At 43.3% G+C, this 21,125-nt stretch overlaps 1 protein-coding gene across 3 annotated transcripts in view; it reads left to right on the top strand.

The window, feature by feature from the left end:
- Positions 1 to 21,125, top strand: part of POLR3B (RNA polymerase III subunit B) — a 527,519-nt gene that overhangs the window by 302,545 nt on the left and 203,849 nt on the right. For all 3 annotated transcript variants that reach the window (XR_003856035.1, XM_029597388.1, XM_029597387.1), the window contains 2 exons: positions 9,690 to 9,764; positions 19,496 to 19,594. Coding sequence is in view for 2 of the 3 variants with exons in the window: in XM_029597388.1 (XP_029453248.1) it covers positions 9,690 to 9,764; positions 19,496 to 19,594 (174 nt within the window). In the remaining variant the exon portion in view is untranslated. The remainder of the gene's footprint in view (positions 1 to 9,689; positions 9,765 to 19,495; positions 19,595 to 21,125) is intronic.

The following is a 21,125-nucleotide window of genomic DNA, read 5'->3' as shown; positions in this document are numbered from 1 at the left end:
CTTTGTGTGTTGCTTGTGCACGGGTTAGTTTTGGAGGTGCTGTGTTAGTACAGAAGTAGCTATTAGTTTTTCTCTTTTTGTAGGTGATCCACTTCCCAGGCACTGTCTGCTTTTCAAGTCCTTGCATGCCATCCTTTGTCTCACTGTTTCCACTTGGGAGCCTTTCATAGCAAACACTTACTGAGTCATCTATTTGGAGACTTCCTTCTACCTTGTTTTTTAATCACTTGTAAAATTAATGACTGTTGAGCTAAGGGGCTGACTATTTGGTTTGTCTAATATGCAAATTTTGAATGTTTTTGTTTGTTTTCTGATGATGTGCTTGTATCTGTTGTCAGTTGCTGTATCTTTCACTTTTATTTATAAAAACCTCCATGTACATAGCATTGCACAATCACAGAGCTATAAAACTACGATGTCAGTCAAAAACAAAATCCAAAGAATCTACAATACTCCTGACATCTAGATGAATGAAGATCTTTACAAAAATTAATTTTCTGACAAACACTTGCCTGAAATGGCTGAAACATTCCCAGTTAATGAGACAGTAATGCTAAATTTGTTTGTTACAGCTGATGACACATTAGTATATTTAAAAGATGGCATAGAGTCAAGCAGGATAAAAATCCTGTAAGAATAAAAAATATACTATGAAATCCTTATGGATAGAAATTCCATGTGTATTAGGTAAGTTTGAGACTGATGTGATTTGATAAAGAAGAGCTATAGAGACTTTAAACCACCGGGGTAAGTTGGGGCTATGTGTGCTAAGTCCAGCTCACCAACTGGTGTGAGAGGATTTGAATTCGTAGCTGTGACACCCTGGAAGGAACACAGTAAATAATAAGCAATAGAGACTGGAATACCTGGCCTGGGGCAGCGGGACTGTGGAAAAACACCCCCCAGAGGCTTAACAAGTGGTTCAGTTTCTTATTTAAGCAGAGGATTCCAGCTGGATTGTGACTGGGAGAGTGGCCGCGACCGTACATGATTCAAAAAATATATATTCAGGTGGTAAAGAAAACACCTCAAATTATGAGAGTAAAACAAAACTGCATCAAAATGTATTGCTCTGGAGATTTTCACCTGTGGTTTACTACTGCTCATCACCTCTATAGTGCTTCTTGAAGTATGCAGTGCTGTACAAATACATGAGACAGTCCCTTCTGTATAGAGCTTACCATCTAATCAGGACAAAAGAGACTTTGTGAATTTTATTTAAGAAAATATTTAAAACTAATAAGGCTGTGAGTGGGAGAATCCGGAGCTTAAGATTTAAAAGCAGCCTCAAAAAGGTGGGTTTTTAGACTAAATTTGAATAAGGCCAGAGAAGGGAGGAAGTCTCTTCTAGCAGCCAGGTGGAAACCTGGAGATGGGAATTGCTAGAGGAAGAGGAGGAATAGGATATAGATAAATGATATGTGGTAATGCTTCTCCTATGAAAGGGAGCGTAATATTAAGCCTATTGCATAGCATTTAGTACCAGCGTAAGTTTAACCTAGCAGCCCCCAAAACCTGCTGGAGAGGCTGTAATTGAGTGGGTTCATGCAAACCTAGGTTTGTAGAACAATAGGGGTATAGGGAGAGATAAAGCTGCAGAGTGAAGGTTCTTTTGGTAATGCCTTAATTCTTGGACAGTTTTAATGTACATGCTGGAAATTTTGTTGAAGGTCGTAAAGAAGAGATGTTTTTTTACACTCAGTCCATTGGCTTTCACAGAGAATAAATGTTCTTACTCATTGTACAGGACATTCCCTGTATATACCCGGATCAGTCCAAACTCCTGGGATTTGCCTCCCCTCCAGCAGATGGAGACAGAGAAGTTTAATGGACTCCATCCTATATTCCTGAGATGTCACCTAGAGTCTGTCAGTATTTCTCTGTCTCCAGCAGATGATGGAGGTGCAACCCTTTAGTCTTGGTAGTTGGTGTTAGGACTTAGCTTTGGTTTTTGGGATTTTTCTTTTGGAAGTACTCAGTTTAGAAATAAAAAAAACCAGGGGGGGAAATTTATTAGTTTAGGATTCCTTTTTCAGCCTCCTGGTGCGACCACCCCCCCTGGTTGTAGAGGCTACAGAGCAGAGGGTTGAGAACCCTGTCACTGCAGACGGCTGAGGGTGATACTGGGGGGCCTGGTTCACTCACCCTCAGGGGCACCTTGCATAGATTCTCTTAGTTTAAAAAAAAAAAAAAAAGAAGAAAAGTAATACTTTACTAAAAGGAACTATATCTTTCAAATTCTCCTGCTCTGCCGGCCTAGCTTTCTCTCTGTGCGTCATTCAGCTTCAGACTGCGGACAGCTCCTGATCACTTTTTAAATTTTTTTTCTCGCCGCTCTTCTCTGCAGCCATTCTATAATTAGGCCACTGGTCATGCCGCGTGGTGCGGCCTGTTCCGCGTGCAACAGCACATTCACACGGCTCTCCCGTACCAGAGTCTGCATGGGGTGCTTGTCGGGGGGGGCAGAAGGGTCCTTGGGGGTTACAACTCCGGGGAAATCACGTGGCGGTATGTCGCTATCGCTCCGGATGCCGGGGAAGCTCGTCCTGCCGAGTCAGCCTCTGGACCCGTTCCTTCTCAGCACGGGAACGGAGGCCATTTTGCGTACTTTTAAGCAGCAAGAGAGAGCTGAGGGGGAGGGCTCTCCCCACCTCCATTGTCACCGCGGCCTAGTGCTCCTGGGGGGCCAGTTTGGAGGGGGTTGGTGACTAGGATTCCCCAGAGGACGACCCCGGAGGGGTCTTCCTCCTCATTCACCTCAGATTTTGTGCTTTTAATGCACAAGGCCTTTAAGGCCCGCAAGGCTGCGAAAGCTCAGGGCCCCTAAGGTATCGAGGGCAGGCACCAAAGGAAGTAGGAGCCCCTAAGGACAAGTGCCCTCTTAGGTCCTTTACCTGTCCAGGGGACAACTGATCATCGGACCAGTCTGATGAGGGGGAGTCTCCTCCACAGGCTCCTGATCAGGGCCCAGATGCGGATCCAGATAACCTGCCCCAGCCATTCAAGCACGTGGGCTCGCCTCCGCTGGAAGGTGATGATCCCAAGGTGGTCCGCTTGTTCAGGCTAGGCCGGCAGAGCTTGTTCAAGCTAGGCTGGCAGAGCAGGAAAATTTGAGACCCCTTATCCCGGCCATCATGGAGGAACTAGGGATTGAAGTTCCTCAGGAGGATTCCTGTTTTGGCGCTATGGATCCAGTAATGGTGGGGCTCCAAGGTCCAGCTCGGTCCTTTCCTTTTCATTTGTCGATGACTGACCGCTTGTTTAGGGAGTTGGACACTCCTGACCTGGGTTTAAATGTAAGTCGAGCTATGGACAAGTTGTACCCGCTTCCAGAGGACGCGCTTGACCTCCTCAAGATGCCTAAGGTGGATGTTGCTGTGTCCGCGGTGACAAAGAAGACTACCATCCCGGTGATGGGAGCCATGGCCTTGAAGGACTTGCAGGATCGCAAGTTGGAGGAACAACTTAAGATTTTTGAAGTTTCTGCTCTAGGTATCCGGGCCACCATTTGTAGCAGTTTCGCGGTGTTGGGCACTCTCCGCTGGGTGCAAGATTTGCAGACGGCCTTAGCCCTTTCGGACACTCAGGCACAGCAGGCCGGTCAGCTGGAGGCTGTGCTGGCTTACAGTGTGGATGCCTTGTCGCATTGTTTTGCCGACTTCAGATCGTTAGACACTATCACCCCAAGGTCTCTCTCCTGCTCCGTGCACATCAGCCCTTCACCCCCCATCGAATACATTTCTTTTGGATTTCCACACCCCATATGCATGACTGCACTTCTTGGCATTGAATCTCAGCTGCCATATCTTCGACCAGTCGTCCAGCTTTCTTAAATCCTGTCTCATTCTCTCCTCCCCTTCCGGCGTGTCCACTCTGTTGCAGATCTTAGTATCATCCGCAAATAGACAAACCTTACCTTCTAATCCCGTCCACGATGTCGCTCACGAAGATATTGAACAGGACCGGTCCCAACATCGACCCTTGCGGCACTCCGCTCATCACCGCTCTCTCTTCCGAGTAAGTTCCATTTACCATCACACATTGTCTTCTGTCCTTCAGCCAGTTTGTTATCCATGCCACCACCTTGGCACTCACTCCCAAGCTTCTCGTTTTATTCATAAGCCTCCTGTGTGGGCCCGTATCAAAAGCTTTGCTAAAATCCAAGTAGATGACATCAAGCGCTCTTCCTTGATCCAATTCCTTAGTCACCCAATCAAAAAAGTCTATCAGATTCATCTGACAGGAACCTTCCCTTGATGAAACCATGCTGCCTCTGGTCCAGCAATTCTGCTGCTTGTAGATAGTTCACTATTCTTTCCTTCAGCACCGACTCTAAGAATTTTCCCACCACCGAGGTGAGGTAAACCAGCCTGTAGTTACCAGCCTCCTCTTTGCTCCCACTCTTGAGAAGAGGGACCACCGTCGCTCTTCTTCAATCACTCGACACAACTCCCGTTTCCAGGGATCTATTGAACAGGTCACGCAGCGGAGCCGCCAGCAGATCTGTGAGCTCCCTCAGTATCCAGGGATGAACCTCATCAGGCCCCATGGCTTTGTCCACTTTTTAGTTTTCCTAGCTCTTCCCATACATTCTCTTCCATAAACGGAGTTTCATCCATTCCACTCTCCTCCAGTTTCTTGTTAATTAGCGACGGTCCTTCTCCGGGGTCTTTTTTAGTGAACACCGAACTGAAGGATTCATTTAATATTTCTGACATTTCTTTATCTGTCTCTACCCATTGATCCTTTTCACCTTTCAATTTCACTATACCACTTTGGACTTTTCTCCTTTCACTGATGTATTTGAAAAAAGGTTTGTCAGCTTGCTTTACCTCTTTGGCAATCCTTTCTTAAGAACATAAGAAATTGCCATGCTGGGTCAGACCAAGAGTCCATCAAGCCCAGCATTCTGTTTCCAACAGAGGCCAAACCAGGCCACAAGAACCTGGCAATTACCCAAACAGCCACTGATGCAATTAATAGCAGTGGCTATTCCCTAAGTTAACTTGATTAATAGCAGTTAATGGACTTCTCTTCCAAGAACTTATCCAAACCTTTTTTGAACCCAGCTACACTAACTGTACTAACTACATCCTCTGGCAACAAATTCCAGAGCTTTATTGTGCGTTGAGTGAAAAAGAATGTTTCTCCGATTAGTCTTAAATGTGCTACTTGCTAACTTCTTAGAATGCCCCCTAGTCCTTCTATTATTCGAAAGTGTAAATAACCAAGTCACATCTACTCGTTAAAGACCTCTCATGATCTTAGACCTCTATCATATCCCCCCTTAGCCGTCTCTTCTCCAAGCTGAACAGCCCTAATCTCTTCAGCCTTTCCTCATAGGGGAGCTGTTCAATCCTCTTTATCATTTTGGTTGCCCTTCTCTGTACCTTCCCCATCGCAACTATATCTTTTTTGAGATGCGGCAACCAGAATTGTACACAGTATTCAAGGTGCGGTCTCACCATGGAGCGATACAGAGGCATTATGACATTTTCCGTTCTATTAACCATTCCCTTCCTAATAATTCCTAACATTGTTTGCTTTTTTGACTGCTGCAGCACACTGAGCCGACAATTTTAAAGTATTATCCACTATGATACCTAGATCTGTTTCCTGGGTGGTAGCTCCTAATATGGAACCTAACATCGTGTAACTACAGCAAGGGTTATTTTTCCCTATATGCAACACCTTGCACTTGTCCACATTAAATTTCATCTGCCATTTGGATGCCCAATCTGCCAGTCTTGCAAGGTCCTCCTGTAATGTATCACAGTCTGCTTGTGATTTAACTACTCTGAATAATTTTGTATCATCCGCAAATTTGATAACCTCACTCGTCGTATTCCTTTCTAGATCATTTATATATATATTGAAAAGCATCAGTCCAAGTACAGATCCCTGAGGCACTCCATTGTTTACCCTTTTCCACTGAGAAAATTGATCATTTAATCCTACTCTCTGTTTCCTGTCTTTTAACCAGTTTGTAATCCACGAAAGGACATCACCTCCTATCCCATGACTTTTTAGTTTTTGTAGAATCCTCTCATGAGGGACTTTGACAAACACCTTCTGAAAATCCAAATACACTACATCTACTGGTTCACCTTTATCCACATGTTTATTAATCCCTTCAAAAAAATGAAGCAGATTTGTTAGGCAAGACTTCCCTTGGGTAAATCCATGTTGACTGTGTTCCATTAAATCATGTCTTTCTATATGCTCTACGATTTTGATCTTGAGAATAGTTTCCACTATTTTTTCCTGGCACTGAAGTCAGTATCACTGGTCTATAGTTACCTGGATCGCCCCTGGAGCCGTTTTTAAATATTGGGGTTACATTGGCCACCCTCCAGGCTTCAGGTACAATGGATGATTTTAATGTTAGGTTACAAATTTTAACTAATAGATCAGAAATATAATTTTTGAGTTCCTTCAGTACCCTAGGATGCATACCATCTGGTCCAGGTGATTTGCTACTCTTTAGTTTGTCAATCTGGCCTACTACATCTTCCAGGTTCACAGTGATTTCGTTCAGTTCGTCTGACTCATCACCACTGAAAACCATCTCTGGAACTGGTATCTCCCCAACATCCTCATTAGTAAACACGGAAGCAAAGAATTCATTTAGTCTTTCTGCAATGGCCTTATCTTTCCTAAGAGAGCCCCTTTAACCCCTCTGTCATCTAATGGTCCAACCGACTCCTTCACAGGTTTCTTGCTTTCGATATATTTTAAAAAGGTTTTGAGTTTTTGCCTGTATGGCCAACTTCATTTCAAATTCTCTCTTCGCTTGACTTTTTGCTTACTTGATTACTTTCTTCGTCTCCCTCAGTTTTATCAGATATTCTTCCTTGTGATCTTCCCTTTGGGATTTTTTATATTTCTTAAATGCTGTTCTTTAATCTTGTAGTTCACTTGTTGTTTGTTCCTATGCTTATCTGCTCTCCTTATGGTTTTTTGTACCCCTTACCCTTCCCCTCTTACTTGTAATTTCTGTTGCTTTTGTTCCGTGTAAACAGAGGTGATGTTTCGAATAACATCGGTATAGAAGGCTCGCGTAAATCCAGGCGGATTTACGCGAGCAGGGCTTTTAAAATCCGCCCGTAAGCATAGTACAGAGAGAGAAGAAATGCACATTCCCAAAACTGGCATATTATGGCTCTTGCACCCCGTCCCTCCCCTTCCATGCCTCCATCATCCTTCACTTTTCCCAAATATTCCATTTCAATCATCCGCTGACACTCACATCCCTGCCCAGCATTCCTGATCTCCCCCCCCCATCCTCTTCCTAGTGCTCCTTCTCTCCTCTGCCCTTAATCCCATCTCCCTCCCTGCCCAGCATTCCTGATCTCCCCCCCCCCCCATATCATCCTCTTCCTGGTGCTCCTTCTCTCCTCTGCTTGACTTTCCCTATGCCCTTCATCCCATCTCCCTCCCTGCCCAGCATTCCTGACCCCCCAGATCCTCTTCCTGGTGCTCCTTCTCTCCTCTGCTTGACTTTCCCTATGCCCTTCATCCCATCTCCCTCCCTGCCCAGCATTCCTGACCCCCCCCCCCCCAGATCCTCTTCCTGGTGCTCCTTCTCTCCTCTGCTTGACTTTCCCTATGCCCTTCATCCCATCTCCCTCCCTGCCCAGCATTCTTGACCCCCCCAGATCCTCTTCCTGGTGCGCCTTGTCTCTTCTGCTTGACTTTCCCTATGCCCTTCATCCCATCTCCCTGCCTGCCCAGCTACCCTGACCCCGTTTCCCACCCCTTCCTGCTCAGCAGCCCCCACACTCCCTCTCTGCTCTACCTTCATCTTCCCAGCATCACCAACCTCCTTTCCCCCCCCAGGGTGAAGAGATCATCAGCAGCATCACGCCCAGACTCGGCAGGGGAAGATAAAGTTTGCGTCCCATCAGGCCCAAAACAGCAGGAACTGACAATGTCTCGCTCTGATTGGGCTGAAGGAAGAAACAGCCTCTTACTGGGCCAGAAAGAAGAGAAGTGAGAGTCACCTCCCATCAGGCCCAATGTAAGAGAAGTCAACCAAGTCCCACCGGGGCTGATAAGGAGGCAAACATCTGCTGGCCCCGCAACACACCAGACTGGTCCCGATCACCTGTTGAGAACCACTGATTTAGACCACAGGCTCTTGGGGAAGGGACCTATAACCAGTAATGAGTACATTGATGATGCATTATAATGCTTGTTCTGTGACAAATATATAAAAGTACTTAAGACCTGCCAAAGTGGGTCAGTGTTCATCTAGACCAGCATCTAGTCTCAGACAGTGCCATCAGCTGATGCTTAGAGGAAGCGTATAAAAATAGTGCATGCATAGCGTCTTCTCCTACTCTCATCCCTTTCCAGCAGCTTGTAGTCATGGTTCAAGAGTGTCTTAAAAGAGAAATTCTCTCTGCCTCCAACTGATTTATCTTTCATACACTTGTCCAACCCCTTTACATCATTCTTTGGAAGTGAATGTGAAAAAGTACATCCTTATATTTGCTTTAAAGCTGCCGCCTGCCCCACTTTGTTACTTGCATACTGAGATGGTGAATTAACTGTATATCACTCTGTACAAAAATGTCCGTGATATATCATAATTGCCCTGTGACAGCAGAGCATTGTGGACACTGATAGTACTTGCTAATTGCTTTCAAAATGTAGAAAAGAAAATATTTTTCCAGCAGACCAACTTAGTAAATCATATCTCTGAGGCCAGGGCATCTAAAACCTATGTGAAGGTTTAGTAGCTTGTTCTGGATCATGCATGCAGATTGGTAGAAACAATTTTGTCACATGAGCAATCTGTAGCCTTATGTGCCTAACAAAATAAAATGTTTTGTAGTATGGGTATGCATGTTTTTAATATATATATAGTTCAGGACCTTTATTGCCTATATAAGATGAATAAAGGCCTCTGTCAGTCCCAGGAGCCATTTTGAAGAGTCTTGCCAGTAAATCAGAAGGTAAAACTCCTATTGGGGTAAGCAGAGTCTTGTACAGGACAGTCAGATAGTGGTTAGTTGCTGATTTTGATGTAATAGATTTTTAGTTGTGACTATCATTGCACATTTGAACATAAAAATTGTAAATAAATAAATCTAGAAAGTTGTACTTTTGCATCATTTGTAATAGTAAACTGGCTAGGATAGTTATATTATTAAACTGGTGGTTGGCAGTGCATAGCTTTTGTAGTTGCTCTTGTGGTTGTGCCAGAGTTGCCTCTGTTGCTAATCTTGCTATTAGTTTTTAAGAGTCCACCCAATATTGTTGAACATTACTCACTCTTGCTAGCCAGTTTTATTCTGCATTGCATTGAGCAGAGAGTTTTCATTGTTGGTTCAAAAAAACTATTGTAAAAGGAGCACTGTGGACATAGTCATAAGCTGTGTTTTGCTCGTTTATAAAAACATAGCATAAGTTGCATGCTAGGTTAGACCAATGGCCATCGAGCTCAGCATCTTGTCTCCAATAGTAGTCAATCTAGATCACTTGAAAATACCTGGCAGATTGGGTCCATGTTCACTCCTTGATGTAAAAGGTGGCAAGCCCCACATCATCCTGGCTAATAATTATGAATGGACCTGGCCTCCAGAAACTTGTTCAAATATGTTCTTAATTAAAATGTACTATCTTGACCACATCCTGCAGCAACAGATTGATGTGAGTTTTTTGTTCTGCTTTTTTTTTTTTAGACCTTATATAATTGTGAAGCATCAGAGACCTGCAGTTACAAACAAACACATAGAAGAGCTTTCTCAGGGATACAGGTGAGAGTACACATTCTGGGATTTGTCTCTTTGTTTTCTAGCTCTTCTGTTTTTTGTCTGGGAGAATGGAAAGCTGCTCTCTTTTTGCTGTAACTTGATTTACAGGTCAAAATATATTGATTGTGCTCTCTACTGATTTTTCTTTCTCAAAATGCCAATGATTCAACTGTTAGGCAAGTTCATAAATAATAAATAGAAATAAAATCACTTGGACAACAGTTCTCCTGGACAACCTGTCCAAGAAAGATACTTCTCTCAGACAATTTCCATTTTAGCCTCCATTCAATAGGAACAGATGTTAAAATGTTTGTGTCTGTTTTTTGTGTTCCTCTCCCCCCACCCCCCCCACCCCCCCCACATACACACACTTATAACTTTGGAGCAGGTGGACCTAGCTCCATAGAAAGGTGCCTGGCGTTAGGCGCCTGGGGAGACTTGACTTTTCAGAGGTTGTGAGTGTTAGGGGTGGATGCAGAAGGGTGGAGCTTTTTTTTTTTAAATTGCTAACTTTGCTCTCCTCCTGTTCACCCTCACCTCCCCAGCAGCTTGTCAGAGGTTGTGAGTGACGGGGGTGATGGCGTTAGGTGCCTGGGGAGACTTGACTTTTCAGAGGTTGTGAGTGACAGGGGTGATGGCGTTAGGTGCCTGGGGAGACTTGACTTGTCAGAGGTTGTGAGTGACGGGGGTGATGGCGTTAGGTGCCTGGGGAGACTTCGCTTTTCAGAGGTTGTGAGTGACGGGGGTGATGGCGTTAGGTGCCTGGGGAGACTTCGCTTTTCAGAGGTTGTGAGTGACGGGGGTGATGGCGTTAGGTGCCTGGGGAGACTTGACTTGTCAGAGGTTGTGAGTGACGGGGGTGATGGCGTTAGGTGCCTGGGGAGACTTGACTTTTCAGAGGTTGTGAGTGACGGGGGTGATGGCGTTAGGTGCCTGGGGAGACTTGACTTGTCAGAGGTTGTGAGTGACGGGGGTGCTGGCGTTAGGTGCCTGGGGAGACTTCGCTTTTCAGAGGTTGTGAGTGACGGGGGTGATGGCGTTAGGTGCCTGGGGAGACTTCGCTTTTCAGAGGTTGTGAGTGACGGGGGTGATGGCGTTAGGTGCCTGGGGAGACTTGACTTTTCAGAGGTTGTGAGTGACGGGGGTGATGGCGTTAGGTGCCTGGGGAGACTTGACTTGTCAGAGGTTGTGAGTGACGGGGGTGATGGCGTTAGGTGCCTGGGGAGACTTCGCTTTTCAGAGGTTGTGAGTGACGGGGGTGATGGCGTTAGGTGCCTTGGGAGACTTGACTTTTCAGAGGTTGTGAGTGATGGTGTTAGGTGCCTGGGGAGACTTCGCCTTTCAGAGGTTGTGAGTGTTAGGGGTGGATGCAGAAGGGTGGAGCTTTTTTTTTTTAAATTGCTAACTTTGCTCTCCTCCTGTTCACCCTCACCTCCCCAGCAGCTCCCTCTGACATAGCTCCTTACACCATGCTGCAACCAGTGGCTCGCACCAGAGGGAGAGCACAATTCCTGAGCTGTTACAGACCCTGCATTCAGGACTTCCTGTGGCACTGGCTGATGACATCATCACTGCCTTGAGATATAAGGAAACTCTGCATCTGGTCAGTGCCTCAGCAACAGGTCCTTTGGGAATCCCTCTGCCAAAGTGTTGTCGTTGATCTGACTTCAGTTCCTGCTCATCTTCCTGTCTGCTTGCCTGCTCCTGCCTCCATCCCTGCCCTTGCCATTGCGCCACCTCGCTCTGCTCCTAGCTCCTGCTTTGCCTGCCTTTCTTTTGCCTTGGTCTGACTTCTGGTTGCTGATCTGGCCTGGCCCTTTGGCTTGGCATTGCTTTCTGCCTTGATCTCAGCTTATCTTCTCGTATCTGACTGATCTCTACCATCCCTGACCTTAGTGTACTTTCTGTCGTTGCCTGATCATAGCCTGTGACACGTCAGCAGCCCACCCATCAGGGCTTAGTCCTTGTCTGCACGAAGTGGGTTGCCTCAATCTGTCTGCAGTCCTCCGGCTTACCTTTGTGACTTGTGACCTCCCCCAAATCACTCACAAACTTTGAAATGTGGTAATGTCTAATGTCCCCCCCAAGGACTTATCTCCATACAAAGTTTAGAGGTAGAGTTAAGTCAGTTTATTTCAATGATATAAAAGGCACAGTCTTAGAACTACTAAAGAAACACACGTTACTGGCAGAAACCAGCAAACCACAACTCTCCATATACCAGACAGGTCAGTGCTATAGCTTGGTGACCAAGTACCATCCAGTATGGCCTTATGTACATAAGCAACTGAATGATCAGGTAACAGCCTCAGTAGTTTTGGTAGCTGTTTCAGACCAGAGTTTTCCAACTCTGTCCTGGATACTCACCAGCCATAACCATAATGACCCAGTGTTTGCAAATCTATCTTATGCATATTAATTGTGGCTATCCTGAAAATCACACCAGTTAGATGGCTGAAAAATACTGCTTTAGACTATAATAGAGCTTGGTGGGAAGGCCTGTGTATTGGATTAAACATGGGAACTTGGCCAGAAATGACTGGGCAGACTAGATGGGTCTATTGGTTTTTATCTACTTTCGTATACTGTGTAGCTCACATCCTTTTGTAGTAATCTGAAAATAAAAAGGAGAAAATGTACCAACCTTACATTTAAATCAAGAGAGTTAACAAAGAGCGCATGTCAAAACCTGAAGCAAGCGGAAAACCATCAAAGGAAAAGCTCAAAAACCAACTGATGCAGATTTATGATCTCTGATTGGAAAAACTAAAACAAAGAAATGCATCAGTGATAACATTTTAAAACAATTAGCGGCTGATGAAGAGCGAGGAGAAAGAAGCAGCAGGAGAGAGGTAGCAGGTGAGATTCCAGTGAATATGAAGGGTGCGGAGCCTGAGGATGAAAGCAACGTAAGGTGAGACAGCGGTCGAGCTCTGCCTTTGTGTGCTGGGATTCAGTACAGGTAAGACCTCCTAAGATAAAGTTGACACTTAAGTAAAAAGCATGATAAATAAGGATCAGCAAAGCCATGATGGGCATAAAGGGACCATATATTGATATCACATTCCACCAGGCAGTGATGCGGAGGGGCAGTCCACCAGTACCGGGCACCTTTAGGGGCAATCACTGAGAGAAAAAGAGACCAAAAAGACAAAAAAAATTGTAAAAACTTCGCACTGAAACTAAGAATGCTGTGAACTCAGGGATGAAGAGACCCGCCCCCACTGACGTCATCACGCTCAGCGGCGAGCCGGTAAACGGCCACATTCCACCAGGCGTTGCGCGCCAAAGGGGCACTCCCCTTTGTGCACCCCTTCGTGCAACCTTTTGTGCTACGCTTATTTTAATTCCCTTAAGTTTTCCTTTGGTAATTAACCTTTTTCATAGTGTTTAGTAATCCCTTGTTTATTAAATATGTTCAATGTATTTGACTTAGGAAACCTATTTTCCTGCATACTCTGTTTTTAATGTAAACCGGTATGATTTGTATCTGATACAAGAATGTTGGTCTATAAAAATTCAAAATAAATAAATAAATATCACAGACAAAGTCAGTGCTACTTGTTTTGCTGGATCTCTTCATTAGCTGTCCTCTCAAACTCTTCTCCCAGTTTAGTTCTTCCTACATGACCATTTCTCCTTTCCCTCGGCTCCAGTAGGCTCTCCTCATATTTCTCTCTGAGCAGTAATGTGGATGCTAAGCTGGAGCCATCGCCACTAGTGAAACAGTGAGTGCTATGCTACGGCTTCCACCGCCACAGTGGGGAGGAGAGCTTCATCAGTTTGTTTTTGCACTGGGTGGTGTGGTTAGCATAGAGCTGGCTTTGTCCAGATGAGACGGGGGGGGGGAGCCAGCGAGGCCTTCTGTGGTTCCAGGGACCTTCCATGGCTCCCAAGCTCCTTGAGTTCCAGTTCTGGATTCTCTGCCTTCCTCCTTCACTTTCTACATGACCAGCAGAAGGAGCGGCACTTAAGCACGTCGTCTGCTTCCTGTACTTTCATAGTATGAGCCAATCAAGACTGAAGCCACTTGGCACAGGAAGCGGTGTTAAATACCTGTGCTTCTGCTGAATGATCAAAGCTGTATCTGCAGTGCTTTACTTCTCTCCTCAGCTGCTTGGAGAGAAGGTGGGATGTTTCTCCACTCGTGCACACGTTACTGTCCTCCTCCCACTCCTCTCCTTTATGCAAATATACAACTTGCACATTTGATCACATTGCCCCTGATCACAGAAATACATCAGATACAATATTATTACAGAGGTTTCTTTTTATTTTCCTGAGAATGTTTATTACAAGAACAAAAATATTTACCCTGAAAGATTTTCTCCTTTTTCCACTGTTCTCTCCTGCTTTTGTTTGTTGTAATGAACACAGAAAAATTCCCAGAAAAAATTAAAAAAAACATTGAAAATGAAGGTCCCTAAATATTGTGCAGTGAAAATAATTACTAAAAGTCCTAGCAATGAGGACAAGTCTAGCAGAAAAGGAGAAAGATAACCTCCTTGGGGGAAAAAGTTTAGTGGAAAAATAAATCATTGCCTGAAGAGTTGTCATTGATCAAAGGATTGAGGATGTCAAAAACAATTAGAAAAAATGAAAACATCAAACTGAAAATGCTGCACTAACAGAGGGAGATCTTAAATACGTTGAAAACAGCAGAAATGCTGCAGAGAGATGAGAACTAAAGAAAGGAGACACATTAAACATTTCTACAGGGAACTGGGAAAAAAACCATTAAAACACCCACCACCAAGCAAAACCAAAAGGAAGCAGCCCTGGAAAAACTCATAGAACGCAATGGAAAAGTAGGATGGCTTACCCAGCATACAAAAGAACTTGGAAAAGGCAAATGTCAAAACTATGGACTGGCCTGAATTAAGAGTGATGTTAAAGAGTCGTGGTCCTGATTGTGTGCCCAGGTTTAGGGTCAAACTGTCAACATTTCAACACAAACACTTGTCAAACTTCAAAAATCATTTGATCAGAGAACCAGAACTACTACCACGATGGCTAATAATAGGAAATGCGCTCCCTTTGGGAAAGCCATGTAGCTTCCCCCAAAATTACTGACACACAAAGTGCATACCTACAGTCTGCAAGCTTGTAATAGATGTACAATCATATAGATATAGTCAACATGGTGACAGAGCAGAAGGACAACAACGCAGAAGTATATGAAACAGATAAGTTGTTGCTGAATAAAACCATCATGGCCTGCTGCATACAAAAATAAAGTTGAAATGATAGTATAGCATGGATTGATTATAAAAAGCTTTTGATAGCATTCCATGATATTGATCATAAATTGCTTTAAAATGTACTGAGTAAAACCTAGATTAATCGAGTGCATAGTTGACTATATGCCATCTGCACTATGAAAATTCATAAACTACCTTAGGCAAACTTCAGAGTTCATGAAGGCAACGTAAGAACTTTTAAATAAATAAAGATGGACAATGTGTCATTCGTAACGTCAAGATCCAGAAAAGGAATATTTCAGGAGATTCCTTGTCACAGTTTGTTTGCCTGGCACTGAATCCACTGAGTGTTATCAACTGCTTGGGCTATGGATTTAGCCTTAATCCTAGAGATACTAAGGATCCATGGATAACATTGTATTTACCTTGTGTAGCTGACTTGAAGTTTTACAGCTCTTGTGATAGTCACTTAGTAGTTTGAAAAATTACATCAGGATGACATTTGGCCACCTTTGCATATTTGTCAATATTTTTGTTATAACATTCTTGAAAACATTATAACAGTATATTGCCCGATGGTGGGTTTACTCTGCTCCACCTCAGGTAGTGGAATGAATGTATCTTAACATTATCACCTCTAAAGTACAAACCCCCCAACACACGCACACCCCACCACAACAGTGCTCCAGTACTTAATATTGAGAAGCGTCTGACATATGAAATATTTAACAGTAGTTCCAAGGTCTCACTCTATTAGGTTACACAGATATATCGTTTAAAATCAAGCTCCTGGCTTGAGGAAACCTAGAAATGACGGCAGAAAAAGACCTTCGGTTCATCCAGTCTGTCCAGCAAGTTTATGGTAGTTTCTGTTGAGCCATACAAGTCCCCCATTCTTATCAGTTTCCCAGGCCGTCAAAGTCAGGGCCCTTGTTGTTTGCTGTTAGTCCAAATTCCCTGTTACCTTTTGCCATAGAAGCAGAGTGTAATGTTGGAGTTGAGAGTACTGTTGGAGTTGCATCAAGAATTTCATATTTATTGGTTAAGGGTAGTAACAGCTGCATCAGCAAGTTACCCCTATGTTTATTTTTCCCAGGCCGCAAAATTCAGTGTCCTGGTTATTTGCTGTCTATATTTAATTCTCTTCTCCTCCTTTCTCCATGCTGTTGAAGCAGAGAGCAATGAAGTTGTGGCTTATTTGTTAAGGGTAGTAACCGCCACACCACTAATTTCTTTGTTTCTATCCTCTCGCTTTTAGGGATCCACAGTGTTTATCCCATACCGCTTTGAAATCCTTCACCATTTTTGTCTTCATCACCCCCCTCCAGGAGGGCGTTCCAGGCTTCCACCACCCTCTCCGTGAAGAAATATTTCCTGACATTGATTCTGAGTCGACCTCCCTGGAGTTTCATTATGTGACCCCTAGTTCTGCTAACTTCTTTCCCATGGAAAAGGTTTGTCGATTGTGCATCATTAAAACCTTTCAGGTATCTGAAGGTCTGTATCATATCTACCCTGCTCCTCCTCTCCTCCATATTTTATATATATAGTCCTTCAACCTCTCCTCATAAGTCATTTACTGGAGACCTCCCACCATTTTGGTAGCCCTTTTCTGTACCGCCTCCGTCCTGTGTCTGTCCCTTCTGAGATACGGTCTCCAGAACTGAACACAGTACTCCAGGTGAGGCCTCACCAAGGACCTGTACAAGGGGATAATCACTTCCCTTTTCTTACTCGTTATTCCTCTCTCTATGCAGCCCAGCATACTTCTGGCTTTGGCTATCACCTTGTCACATTGTTTCACTGACTTCAGATCATTAGACACTATTACCCCAAGATCTCTCTCCTGCTCCGTGCATATCAGCCCTTCACCCCCCATCACATACAGCTCTTTTGGATTACTGCCCTCCCCCCTCCACTCCCCGGATACATGACTCTGCACTTCTTGGCATTGAATCCCAGCTGCCATATCTTCGACCACTTTTCAAGCTTCCTTAAATAACTTCTCATTTTCTATACTCCTTCCGACATGTCCACTCTGTTGCAGATCTTGTTATCATCTGCAAATAGACAAACCTTACCTTCTATCCCTTCCACGATGTCACTCACAAAGATATTGAACAGATCCGGTCCCAACATTGATCCCTGTGGCACTCCGCTTAACACCGGTCTCTCTTCAACGTAGGTTCCATTCACCATCACACACTGCCTGTCTAATAACCAGTTTGTAATCCAGGCCATCACCTTGGCGCTCATTCCCAAGCTTGGCACTTGGGAATGAGGTGATAAGGATTGTAAGAAAGAGTCCCAAATCTTCATGTCGTCTCCTAGTCAGGTGTACTTGTTCATCATATTTTTCATTCACCATGTTTTTAAGCTTCACTAAGCTGGGCACCGCTGGAACCAGCCATTTTTGCAATATACACTTCTCTGCTAATAATAGAACTCTTCTACCCCACAGTCTATAGATGATATAGCTATCATTACAAGCATAATCCTATAAAATCATCAAATAAGAAAATTTGAGCTTCCAAGGAGAACACTCCAGTTATCTCTGATATAAACAGAGGTACTTTCTTCCAATACTCCTCTATGTGAGGACAAGTGCAAAAGTGATGTCCCAATCTATCCACGCCTTATCCTCATTTCATGCATACACTGGATTCAGCAATATTATATCTATGCACCTGTTTTTGGGAGCAATACATCCTCAGGAGAAATTTAATTAGGTTTCCTGCAAGGATTTGTTGAGTTCAAATTCTCGAGAAACACTTTAAAATATATGGAAGAGCGATTTCCACCCCAACTCTTGTCTCTATCCATTCAAGACATTATCGTATTTAGGCGGAGGATGAAATTTCAATAATGTTTTATTTAAAAGGATGTAGTGTGATGATCAGGATCTTTAGTGTCAACGGTTGCCGCCTTTAAAGGAAAATTAAGCAAAACTGAAAACATCTCTCCAATTGAAGACTGAAATATAAAAGAACTTGAGAAGGAAGGCATGTATAAATATCTAGGAGCAGAAGAAGATGCAACAATACAGCACTAGTTATTGAGAGAAAAAATCAACAGAGACTGAAAAGAATATTGAAAAACTGCTTTTCCAGCATGGAATAAGATGCAAGCTATCAATCAGCTTGCAATCCCTACAGTCTCTTTCTGTTTGGAATTCTAGACCAGTTGCACAAAGTGGAGGAGTAGCCTGATGGTTAGAGTAGTGGCCTGCAAACCATGGAAGCAAGGGTTCAAATCCCACTGCCACTCCTTGTGCCCTCTGGCAAGTCACTTTCAGCCTGATGCAGTGTGGGCCCGGGAAAAGCAGGTTTTCATGAATGAGCTCCCGCTTTCCCAATGTGCACAGATCAACCTCTCAGGGCACCCGATTTAATATTTAAATCAGCTGCTGCGGTAGAAGGGAGGTGCTAGGGGAAATTGTGCAACCCTAGCGCCTCCTCGGCAGCGGGTGGCTGACTGCCGGCACATTTTATTTTATTTTATTTTATTTTTAAATGTCCTCCTTTTTGTTCCTCCAACTTAATATCATGGAGATAGTACAGAAAAGTAGTATTTTCTGCTTTTCTGTACAGTTTTTGGGCTGCTCAGAAATTAACGCCTGCTTCAGACAGGCGCTAATCCCTTTATAGCATAACGGGTTGCGGCCGCTTGTCTAAGATGTGCGTCCAACCACAGGTTAAACAGTGCGCTTGGCTGAGTGCGCTGTATTGCATCAGCCGGTCTATCCTCTATTGCCTCGGGTACAAACTTAGGACCTCATTTACTAAGCATTTTTCCCATAAACACAGCATGGAAGAAAAGCCTTAGTAAGTCAGGCCCTTAGATTGTAAGCTCTCTGGGGACAGGAAAATAGTTACCTGAATCTGCTTTCAAGTGCATGAAAGGTGGAATATTAAAGCTCTCATTGGATGTAGGAACAAGTAATCGTGTAAGAATTTATGTACATTCCAAGAGCTGAAGGGTGGGGCGAGTATCAGAGAAATAATTTCATATGTAGAGCCTCTATTATAGGCTTCCAAACATACCTATCAGATCAAAATACTAAAAAACAAGTGTAGAGGTTGGAAAGTAAACTGTTAAAATTGTTTTTCATCCTTAAGCTTGGACAGTTCTGGAAAAGCTGGAGTCTTTTTATAGAGTGTATGAACTTTTAAAGGCCCAATAAAAGAGATGATGATGTACATGATCTTTCAAGACCTGCTCCCCTCTAAAGTCTGCACCTGTGAGGTCTCAGAAGCTGAAGTACTACCATATCTTTTATTGTTCATCCTTTAACATCTCTCACCATCTATACAGGCTCCAGATTCCTTTTTATCTCAAATAAGACCACAGTAATATTGTATTACTGTAAAAGAGTGACTCCTACAAAGACTGTACAAGAATTATTTTTAGGAATAAGATTTCAGGTTTGTATAAGAAAAGTTTGACTTGAATTATATATTTAGAGATGAACAAATACTGTTATATACTTATGTTTACAGCAATTCCCCATCATAAACTATATTTCTTTCTCAGGAACTTTGAAGATTTCTTGCATGAGAGCCTGGTTGAATATTTAGACGTGAATGAGGAAAATGATTGTAACATCACATTATATGAACATACAGTTAATAAGTAAGTGTGACTTTATACCTGCAGGGCAGGAATGAGTGAGCATAACTTCATATCTGTGCACATTGAAAAGGAATTGGTTTGCCTGATCTGTAGTGATTATGCTGGTACAAGGGAATTAAGCTTAGTGTTTCTCAAAATTATAAGAATGTATTTAGGAAAATTATATACAAGTTTTAAAATAATAGATGCAAGGAATGTCTCTAATACAGGGCTTCCCAAACCTATCACCAGTTGGGTCTTCAGGATATCCACAATGAATATGCATGAGATAAATTTGCATATCATGAAGATTAGTATATGCAGATATACATCATGCATATTTATTGTGGATATTTTGAAAACCCATTGGCTGTCAGGTCCCAAGGACCGTTTTAAAATTTGGGTTTTATCAATTTATTTTTTTCATTGATTTGGGAGGGGGTGAACTATGTCGGTAAAGGGTGACTCCTGAGTGAGGAGCTTCATCACCCATATGTTTTGGAGGGGTGATACTAGATTATGGGGTATTCTGGGGTTATCCTTTCCAGAGAACATAGGTTATTTTTTACTGTATTCTTTGCTATAGTAGATATCATTTTGCTATGAAAATCACAATATGTCTAGATTGACTGCACTTACTCAGAGACCGAACCCAGGGGAGTGTATTCTGTCACTTAATGTGAAGGGCCTTAATCACTACTGTAAATGGTTTCTCCTTAACCAAGAGCTTCAAACACATCGTTTCTATCGCAATGATACAAGAGACACATTTACGGAAGCACCACGAAAGGGTTCTTTCATTTAAACAATACCCACATATATATCTTGCTGCTAGTACAAAGAACTCCAAATATGCAGGTGTTGGTATCCTGATTAATAGGGATTTCATACATGAGATTATGGAGATTATACAAGACCCATTAGGGCGGTATATCTTTGCCTAAGCTGGACTTGCCTGGCCTTTCTCAGGTGCTTGAATTTGCTCAGATACGACACTTTTTAGTGACACTGACACACGCTAATAAGGTACAACCGACCAAAACCCTTTTTGAAACCTATTGTGAGCATTCAGGCCGAATAAGGGGTATTCTTTCCAAAATCTATAAATTGCTGAATAATCACTTACCATACTCTGCAGCTCACATTCAGGCCTGGCACAGGGACTTGGGGGAAGATATCGAACAAGAAGTTTGGGATGTAGTGATCTTTCAATTATCTAAAGTATCTATTGCTGCTACTGTACAAGAGCAATGCTATAAAGTCCTTTATCGATGGCACTTGACCCCGGAGAAACTCCGTAGAATGATGCCTGCAATTCCTAATGTTTGTTGGAGAGGGTGTGGTCAAATGGCTGCTTGTATTCATATATGGTGGCAATGTCCAAAAGCAATGTTATTCTGGGAAAAGGTCCATGAGTGGTTACTAGGTGTAATACTAGGCATCGAGGATTTAAATCCTAAGTATGCTCTACAATCCAAAAAAAACATACAAACCCATACAATCCAAAAAAACCATTCAGTTCAGACGTAACTGCAAACAAGAAGACCTAGTA

Source organism: Rhinatrema bivittatum, chromosome 4, assembly GCF_901001135.1.
Source record: "Rhinatrema bivittatum chromosome 4, aRhiBiv1.1, whole genome shotgun sequence".
NCBI lineage: Eukaryota > Metazoa > Chordata > Amphibia > Gymnophiona > Rhinatrematidae > Rhinatrema > Rhinatrema bivittatum.
The sequence above is the reverse complement of the archived record's forward strand: the minus strand, read 5'-3'. Positions and strand labels throughout refer to the sequence as shown.